Source organism: Montipora foliosa, chromosome 7, assembly GCF_036669935.1.
Source record: "Montipora foliosa isolate CH-2021 chromosome 7, ASM3666993v2, whole genome shotgun sequence".
Taxonomy (NCBI): Eukaryota; Metazoa; Cnidaria; class Anthozoa; order Scleractinia; family Acroporidae; genus Montipora; species Montipora foliosa.
The window spans coordinates 37,403,473-37,413,472 of record NC_090875.1 but is presented as its reverse complement, the minus strand read 5'-3'; the positions used below and the strand labels follow the sequence as shown (position 1 = coordinate 37,413,472).

Here is a 10,000-nt window from a genome sequence, read left to right as displayed (position 1 = left end):
ATTTAAATAGGTGAAATCCTTTAACGTAATCAAGTGGAAATTCTTTCAATATCCATTTTAGTTAATTGTTCCTTTTTTCAGTTTCAGGATAGTCGTTAAGGACGGCTATGGTAAGAATCTTTTGTACAGCTACTGTGGCCTTCGTGATAGGGCTTTTCTCAGTACTTCAACCCTGAACATTTCTGTCGAAGTTAGAGCGTACAGCAAGTATAATACCTTTACTGCCCGATATGCCATCCTTAATGGCAGTATTTACAAAGGTAAGGAATTCGGTTTGTCTTGTTTCCGTTCTGTTTGTCTAGTGTGGATTGTTATTCTGGAGTGTAAGTCAGACGAGGCGTCTCCAGGGTGCAGTTTTTTTGTTTGTCCCGTCTCCGTCGCGTTGCCTTAATTCTTGTGGAGGCGGCGTTCGATCCCCCGGCGTGTTTGGCTTGCTGGTTGCACTTTCCTTTTGGGCGTACCCACACCCTCATACGGTGTGGGATTGGAAATTACTGCCGTAAATGCGATTATGTCTCAAGGAACTGTTTATGAATGGACCTTTTTGGCCGTACGGCGCCCATTTTGAATTCTATTGTTTCAAAAAGCTATTATGGGATGCTTAGGGGGCAAATACATACTAATTTTCCGCCTGAGCATCCCATAATAGCTATTTGAAACAATAGAATTCAAAATGGCCGCGTATTGCTGAATTGAATCCATGGAAAGTTTTAGCAGCGCCTACCAAAACTATTACTATTCTTGTTTATTAGTTTGCTGTAAACAATCAGTTCCACTGCGCGCCCTTGATAAGCTATAAATGGCATATGTTTTATAGTTACGTTCTACGCTGAACTGAAGCAATGACGACAGAATGTATATTCTGGAGAACTTGGCCTGCTCCAGTATCCAAGCAATGCCATAATCTAGAGGCGACTGCAATCACTTGGTTTGAAATACTACAATTATATAAACAGAAATTTCAAGCTCGTGATACAACTTTTTAAAGACATGTTTCGGCATGACTCATGCTATCATCAGTGTAATATGTTGTTTCCTTTTCACTGTTTTCGTGCACTAGTGTTGATTACATCATCGAGTCACAAGAAGCAAAAATTATTGTTGTGTTGTAATTGCACATTTAGTCCTGGCTTTAAGCGGCTGATTTAGATCGCTTCTTTGAGCTTAAGACAAAGTCTAGTTTTGGCTGAATCTACAATCTTGAAACAGTCAACCGAACACTTGCGGTTACAACTAGGTGAACCGTTCAGGTGTTTGAAAATATGAGAATTTTGTCAGTCGAGAGATGCTCTTTTACACTGGTTGCAAAGTGGCGTGACGTCTCGCCATTGTAACGGGAGTTACAACTCGCACAAGTAAATTCATACACAACCATAGATTTTAATACATCTGGAATAGGATCTTTGATACTGATAAAATTCTTGATTTTGAAAGAAGAAAAAAAAAGAATTCTGATGTCTATATCTTTGCAATAAACGTCCAAAAAGTGTTTCAGTTTTTTTGCGTGTGACGGTAGAGACGTCACCCACAAATGGCAGTTTGAAGTATCGAATACCTGTAGTGTTTTCCCCAGTATTGTTTTGAGTTGGTCTATATACAATTATATAAATATAAAATAAAGTATCGTATGAAACAAGCAAGGAAAAAAGGATCTTTATGAATAATAACGATATACCATAACACGATGCTAAACACCGTGCCTATTAACAATTGGAAGTGCATCAGGGAGGCCAGAAAAAAAACCCATATATCGCAGCATGGAGAAGATGGAGGAAATCTGGACGGGGCCAAGAAACAACTCTCGCTCCCCCGTTGAGCTGGAAATTGACACTAATAGACAATGAAACTCAAATTAACCTCTCATACACGTTGTGATCTCGATTAATTCCTCGGTAGATCGTTTCTGATATCTGAGCTTAGTGTTTGGGTTCTTCCAACCAGCGTGCCTGTCCTTGAGTTCTGGATCAGCTGATTTGAAGCCTGCGTTGCTAGCGCCACCACCTTTCATACTGTGAGTGGCAAACTCCTTAACACCCTTTACTAATGGAGCCACGAATTTTCTCATGTTGTATAGAGCAGTAGAATAACAAATACCTGCATATTCATGAAATCGCTCCTGTTTCTTACACTTAACAACTCTACAAACGATCGGAGCCAATTGACTCTTGTGGGTCGACAGCAACAATGACATAATCTTTTCCGTACAGGACAAGTAATTTTACCGGATCTAGCTAGAAGTATACTGGTGTGACAGTCGCGATGCTGGTCATTCTTACAACCGCTAATGAAAATTGACAAATGTGAATCGCTAATCTGAATGTCACATGGTCGTATCCGGAGTATTTCATTCATTCATTCTAAACAAGCCGAAATACTCAATGAGGAAAATGAAAAGAAAACGTAGCGTTAGTAACGAAGCCGAAGGCGTATTATAACGTTCTGCTATTTTAAGTAGCATATGCTCGCTTATTGGCTCCTTTGGCTGAACGGGTCTCTCGCCAACCTCCTTCTCGCTCCCTCAGCTGCAGAAGTAACAATAGGGTGGTCCAATGGAGAGGCTAAACCAGCTAATTTGTTACCCCATCTAATGCTATATACAGCCGTGTCGATGACTGCACTCCCGTGACCGTTCCGGAGAGCTGTGTTGGTTAGTTCTAAAATATAGAGGGCGACATGCAGCGGCTCTGCGGGCACATGAGGAATACGTTGTACCAACCCTGGATTTGACCGACTGCGCCAGTGATTCCATCCACTGGTGTATCTGACAATGGTGCCTGGGGCGTTGGCTGACAGGACCAACTCTAATAACAGCGGAACTTGACTGTACAGACCAGCGTCCCCCAAGCTCAAGGCTTCTCTTCAGATACCGACTGACCTAATATCTGTCGATAAAATCAAAAGGAAGGCAGTAAAATATGTACTACTGATTTCTTGAAAGCTAATTCCTTAACACCTCACCATATAGGCAGGCTGGTCGAAATTACACCTCTTGCTAGAACTAAAGAGCGAGCACCTCGCCAAATAGGCGTTGTTAAACGGCTCTCACGCACTACAATGGAGCTGATAACGCAATTAAAACCTGAACAATAAACAGGAATTGGCCGAAATAGGCACTTGTCTAAAAAGGAAAGGATGGTCGAAGATGGTCTACCAATGACGAAGACTTGCCACGCACAGGCGTAGCCAAAAGGCTCTTAACGTTTAACAATGGAGCTGAAATGTATTAAACAACTGACCAAATAGGAAGGCTGTCCGAGTAGGCAATTCTGAATTCTGAAGACGACAAGGATAAATGGGGCGAATCTGGCTGGAGTGCTGTGCAAGAGAGGCCAAAACGATACTGAGGGCCATATTCCGGCTCTACCAGAGTACCAACGGCTTTGGGGCTAGCCAGCTTTCTTAGAGATGGTGGACAAAGATGGACTGGGGGACACAGCCAGTTGTTGTCTGTACTCCAGTTCTGCGCTAAGGCGTCGACTCCGAAACAACTGGGCGAGAAGAACTTCGAGTTTAATTTAGGAAATTGGTTGTTAAGGTGCGAGGAAAATCGATCAACGGAATGGGGCCCCCATTTCTTATCAATCATACTGAATACGCGGGGGTTCAAACGCCAGTCATTCTTGTCTATGAACCTACTTAGAAGGTCAGCACGAAGATTCTTCTCACGGAGTAGCTAATGCGCCTCAATAGAAATTCCGAATCGGAAACAGAGTTCAAAACCTCTAACAATACTTCCTGCAAGTGAGGCTTTGGGCTTCCAATCGTTAGGATACGAGATGCGCCCTGATTATCGACGAAAATCTTGACTGATTGATTTGCCAATTTCCGGAATGTGATTGCAGAACGTACGATACTGCTTTTAATTCTCGAAGATCTTCATAACGAAAATTACATTTGACTAAATATCTGTTGACATCACGCAGATCAAGAACTAAGCGTAGTTTCTTTCCGTCTACTACTGACAAAGGGTTGACGCAATGCGACGGGGAATTTACTTCGCTGATTAAACCTTTCTCCGCCACAAGAAAATTAAGCCCTATCTTCATTGAGCTTTGTATAAACAAAATCAGAATCTCCACATAGACCCTCAATTAAACTTGCAATGTCAACGCGCTCTAGTCAACACGAAGATAACTTATTCTTCGGGCAATTATTTGCCAAATGGCCAAACTGCCAGCACTGTAAACGGAAAGCCAACGAATGAAAAATTTAATGAAAATAAAAATGAAAACAAAAAATAAAGTAAACTGCCTGGATTACTGGGAGCTAAAGTGACAAACTGAAAGCATAACTGCTTTTATATATGTTTATAACAATGCTAAATAATAGCATGAGAATTTGTGTGAACCAAAGACATCCTCTTCGTGTTCGTATTGCTGTTTGTTCCCTCTACTTTTAAATTCGTAGTAATCGTGCTTCGCGCGCCAAACCGCTGCTTTAACCGTCTGTGAGTTATCCTGCTTATACGATTGGAGACGGGTATCGATAACAATGTAAATTGAGTCCGTTATAGCTGACATTGCACGAGCAACAGCTTTGGAGACCGCCCAATCGCCGTCGAAAGAAGTCCCTGCTTCTTCGTTAGCCATCTTGAACAGCAAAATAAAGTAAACTGCCTGGATTACTTGGAGCTAGAGTGACAAACTGAAAGCATCACTGCTGTTATATATATTTATAACAATGCTAAATAATAGCATGAGAATTTGTATGAACAAAGACATAAATTTATGCAAAACATGCATAGCTTAACGCGTAGAAAACTATTATCTACTAAACCTCGTAACGGAGATAATTTTTATTACAATGACTTTCCAACATTATTTACAGCGCCACTGGTGGATGGATGGAATGTTACCGTCGTTAATGCTTCAGAATCCAGTATTACCTTTCAATGGCCAAACCTAACCGATGTCAGCCTTGGAAATCAGGTTCGGGCTTATGTTGCAATAGTAGAAACTACTGATGGTAAAGAGATAGCAGGGGACATTCTTTTTCCAAACGTTACGTCTATAACATTAAGCGGACTTGAAGGAGGCACTGAGTATCGTCTCTTCGCTGTTGTAGTGGATGTACTAGGACAACCACACAGGAGTTCAGAAGTATTGCTTTTTACCGAGGAAGGTGGTGAGTGTGAAAAGTAAAGTTAGATGAAACACGCGATGCAAACAAATATACCCAACGACTTGTTGTATGCAGTCATTCAAAAGTACGTTCATGCTGTCTCTCTGCAATAGCAATATCACAACAATGAACATTATTGCTTGGGCTTGCTTTGTTTGCTGAAATTGACGAAATAGAAACAAGCTTCTGATTTGATAAACTTTGTCTATGTGGCTAGCCACATAACCGCCTTAAAAGCAATTTCGATCCAATCAAAAATACACATACTTTTGTTATTAAGACCCTACCCAGTAGAGGAGAGGACAAAAAGTCTAATATCTAATAAGCAAAAGAATATGATCAGGGTAGAGGTCAGAGGTGTGAGAAAAGTGAAGATAGAACTCAACTGCTTCCTCTGCTTGTGAGTGACGGATCCGAAAAAAACATGTCATAGTTAATTCGCTGGTAGGGCACCAGTAATACTAATTTGTTGCACCCTCTAAAGAAATGCCCCAGCCATGCATTGCTAATTCAGGTTAAACATTCACCAAGAGAAAGCAAAAAAGACCAAAAAAAAAAAAAATTTTCGTTAAACATCTCTTACATCAGTTATGCTATTTGTCAGTATTACCCAACGTAAGGGATAATCAATCATTTTACAGATATATGATGATGTGAAGAGAAGTCATTCCCTTAAGTCTTTATAACCTAATTGCATGGAATCCAAATTCGCACACGCAATAGCATTTTGTACTCGTACCACGTTGTAATGCTAATTAATAAGAAATTGCTCAGTTGTGCACAAACAATCCAGTACGCTAGTCCCGTTTATTTCCCCCGTGGTAGTTTGAATTAAATTTGCTTTAAAAAAGCTATACCAAAAATATTAAAATACCCTTTTCGCTTCCTTTACTTTTACTTTACTTTAATTCGCCACAATTCATGGAGTGGCAGGAGAGAGGAACAGAACTTTTCGTCCCAATTGACACCTAACCCCTATATCCATAGATCAGACCACAACACCGGGAACTCTATGCCCTACTCTTCCACTTCCACTCTTCCACTACTTCCATGCCCTACTCTTCCACTATAAAACGTGATTTTTTTATTTTTATTTTACGTTATTGTGTTTTCTTTCTCTGTTTCTTCATCGTAGTACCCAGTAGAAGTCCTTATGTATCCGTTAACAACAATTATCCTGGAGGTGACAGCATCAACATATCAATACATCCAATTTCCGAAAAATATCACAATGGCAAACTTCTTGGCTATAACATTAAGTACAGAACTTCGTGCTATGGAATCCCAAATTTCTCCGCTCAGGTCGACGTCAGTGCATCGACCAGAAGTTACCTCTTAACTGGGCTCCTGCCAGGAAAACAGTACTACATTCGGGTCGCTGGGTTTACCTCTAAAGGAATTGGACCGTATTATGGGGCAAACGCGTTCACCAGTAAGTGGCTATTCGTAGGCTTCGTGATTTGTTTGGTTTAACTGCACTGGGGTTCATAAAACTGATTACATATGGTAAGGTAGTTTTAAGTGCTAGAATGCATGAATTTCCTTGAGAGCGCTAGCCCAAGAAATGGGAAACCAATTACGAACCAAACTTATATCAGTATTAGTATCAGTTTTCGTTTTGTTTTTCCCTCTCCCTCACGTCATGCCTTCGAAAAGCCTTTATACTCAGGCTAGACTGACCTTAACGTTCGGTGTACAAATAGGTTGGTCGTTTGGGGGATAGTGTTATTTGAAACTACTATTGTCCTCATGAGAGGAAGTGCAGGGATTGAGCATAATGAAAGAAATTCAGGGCTCAAACTAATAGGCCATTTCCGAGTTACCTTGCGCCTGTTTCAAAACGAGTCCTCGTCCAAAACCTTTTATATGAAACTGAGTTTGATATAAAAATGGACCTCTAGGCGGAACACATTTTCATATGAATAGTTTCGCATTAAGACTCGTTTTCACACAGAAGTAAAAATTGCCTGTTGAAAACGGTTGCTCTTGAATATCGGTGTGTTCACCTTTATAAAATAAAAGCCGAAACGTTGAAATTTTTTTTTTCAGCCTGTGAACCACAACGTACGTTAACCGCGAAAAACGGTACTCTATACAGCCCTAATTACCCATGTTCCTTTCGCGGGTTGCATTACTGCCGCTGGACTATTGAGCCGCAACTTGGCGGGAGCACTGTCAAAGCGATATGGATAAACTTTAATTCCTTTCGAGTCGGCGATGGCCCTTATTGCAGGTGAGATTTATCTTATTATAACAATCAAGTTTAACAATTGCTTTGGCATGCATATGGTATGAACAGCTGTAAGCGCTATCTACTGAAAGAACAATAATGTTACCGCAGGAGTAGAAAGCTCGCCTCTACTCGCGATCGGTCTATAGGGTGTGTCCTCAAAATCAATTAAAAATTAATCCTCGATAAGTAGAGGCGAAAGAAAAGATCTGTTTTAAACAACACCTTAAAGGAAATTTTGAGTTTTGAGGCAGGATTCTGGGCGATTTTTAAGCAAGACTTTGCAAGACCCTTTAACCATGATGTAGTAGCCTAATGTTTGGCTAGCTGGACTCCGGATCTAGCGGTTCGTGTTCGAGCCCTGGCCTGGGGTAATTGTGTTATGTGGTTGAGAAGACATTTTTTTCTGTGAGTACCTACAGCATATTCTTCCAGGAAGGAATAGAATTGCTCCTAATCCCTTCATGCTACATGTAGTAACCGGAGATACCTGCTGACCTGATGGCCAATAGGTTTGTGGGAAACTGGATCCGACTACATCAAGTGCTGGCACATTTTGACCCCCCAACGAACTGAACATTGAACTGTTGCGTTGTTCTTCGATGTGATCTTGAAAGTAGTCTTGAAAGAAACGTGATTTCTTATTTCTATATACGAAGTACGGTTCTTGTACATTTGGTGCCGAGACCCGGGACGGATTCCGCTGGGAAAGTAAGAAAATCTTGAATTAATCACCTTTGAATTCTTGGTGCACGCTATTTGTTTTTAATGGCTGGTGGGAATCAAGGTATGGCCGAGAAGAAGAAATTATAGAATCTGATAAAATTTTGCGACAGTCACCGACATTTTGTGCGAAAAACAATCGCTGAAGTAAAATATTTAATATCTGGAGGGATTCCCATCGAAACGAAAAAACTGAAACTTCTTTGTACCTCTCTTCAAACAAAGTGTTCGGAGCTTCAAGTTTTGGATCGTGACATTGTTGAGCTGCTGGAGGATGTCTCAAAGCTCGATTCTGATGTTTCTGAGAGCTGTGAGCTAATATGTGTTATTCAAGAGTGTATGGTGGATTTAGAATCTGCACTGGCAGCGCAGGAATCACGAGGAAAATATCAGTAATCGAGTACTTTGGAAAGCTCACTCGCACGAAAAGCTTCCCAAGCTCGCGATGAAGAAATTTCACGGAAACCCATCGAGTGGTATCCCTTTTGGGAATCGTTCGAGTCAGCAGTTCATGAGAATTCAAACCTGTCTGGAGTGGATAAATTCAACTGTCTAGAAGTCGCTTCTAACAGGCACCGCCCAAAGCGATTTCGCTGGCCTACCCCTGACAAGCGCTAATTATGAAAAAGGCAGTAGAATTACTCAAACGAAGATTCGGAAACCGACAGGTTGTGATCTCGAGCCACATGGAGGCGCTCACAAAAATTCTCAAGGTTGCATCTATAAGCGAAGTTAAGTGGCTTCGAAGTTTGTACGACAGAGTTGAGTCACATGTTCGTGGATTAGAAAGTATGGAGATCTCTTCTGAAATGTATGGTTGTTTTAAACACCGATTATCATGCAGAAATTATCGGAAGAATTTAGAATTGCAATCTCACGAAATTTGGAATCGGAATCACGGGATTCGAAAGAAACCGTGAGTGAATTTCACAAGGAATTGCAGCTGAGAGAACAATGTCTTGTGAACCCTAGGGACGCCAGACCGTCAAACTCGTTTCAGAGAGGTGAGTTGCTTCATTCTACGTCTGCTTTGTACTCTGAAAGTGCTAAGAACAGACAGTTTTCTCGTGTGTGGTGCTCGCTTTGCGATCAAAATCATCAGAGCTCTAAATGTAATGTGGTCGTAAGTGCTGAGTCTAGAAAGCAAGTTTTGAGGAAGAAAGGCAGATGTTGTCTTTGTCTCAAATCTGGGTATTTGTCACGTACCGGTAACTGTAAAAGTCCTGTGAAATGTTTCAAATCTCAAGGACCCCACCATGTTGCTGTGTGTGATACTTTTGAACACACTGTGAGTGGACCAGAGCAAGTTGAGAATGTTCGTAATGTCTATACCAGTTTGTATAGGATCAGTACAGAGGGTCCGTGCTGTTGGAAACTCTAACTGCTGAGGTCGTACGTCCAGACAATGACAGTAGTCCACTAGATGTGCGTCTTGTTTTCGATTCATGCAGTCAGCGATCTTACGTGACTCAGACTGTTAACAAAAAATTGCAGCTACCCGTTGTTGTTAGAAATTCCCTGCTGATCAAAACCTTCGGAGAATCAGATGCCAGACTACGTACCTGTGAGATTGTTCAAGTTGGCATCAAAACGTTATGCGATGAAACTGTGTACATTCAAGCGTATGTAGTACCAGTGATCTGTGGCCCCTTGACCCAACAGTCCACTGAACTGACTCAGTCTAGCTATCAACATCTCCGTAACCTGCTATTGGCTGACAGAGCTGCTCGTGGAGTGCTAGCAGTCATGCAGTATTCTCGTTGCGGCTGACTACTATTTGTCCTTGGTAGAAGGTACTATAGTGAGGGGTGCACCATGGGAACCAGTTGCTCTGGTCACAAAGCTAGGATTTGTCCTCTCTGGAACCACTAAGGTCATGTGTGATAATGTCCATGCCAACACTGTTTTGAAGGTTCAATCGAGGGT

General features: G+C 41.4%; 1 protein-coding gene across 1 annotated transcript in view; it reads left to right on the top strand.

The window, feature by feature from the left end:
• The window catches only part of LOC138010212 (protein sidekick-2-like), a 77,657-nt gene that overhangs the window by 63,582 nt on the left and 4,075 nt on the right, over window positions 1-10,000 (top strand). Inside the window, exons 17-20 of the mRNA XM_068857151.1 lie at window positions 82-260; window positions 4,828-5,124; window positions 6,257-6,553; window positions 7,171-7,354. Coding sequence (XP_068713252.1) covers window positions 82-260; window positions 4,828-5,124; window positions 6,257-6,553; window positions 7,171-7,354 — 957 coding nt within the window. The remainder of the gene's footprint in view (window positions 1-81; window positions 261-4,827; window positions 5,125-6,256; window positions 6,554-7,170; window positions 7,355-10,000) is intronic.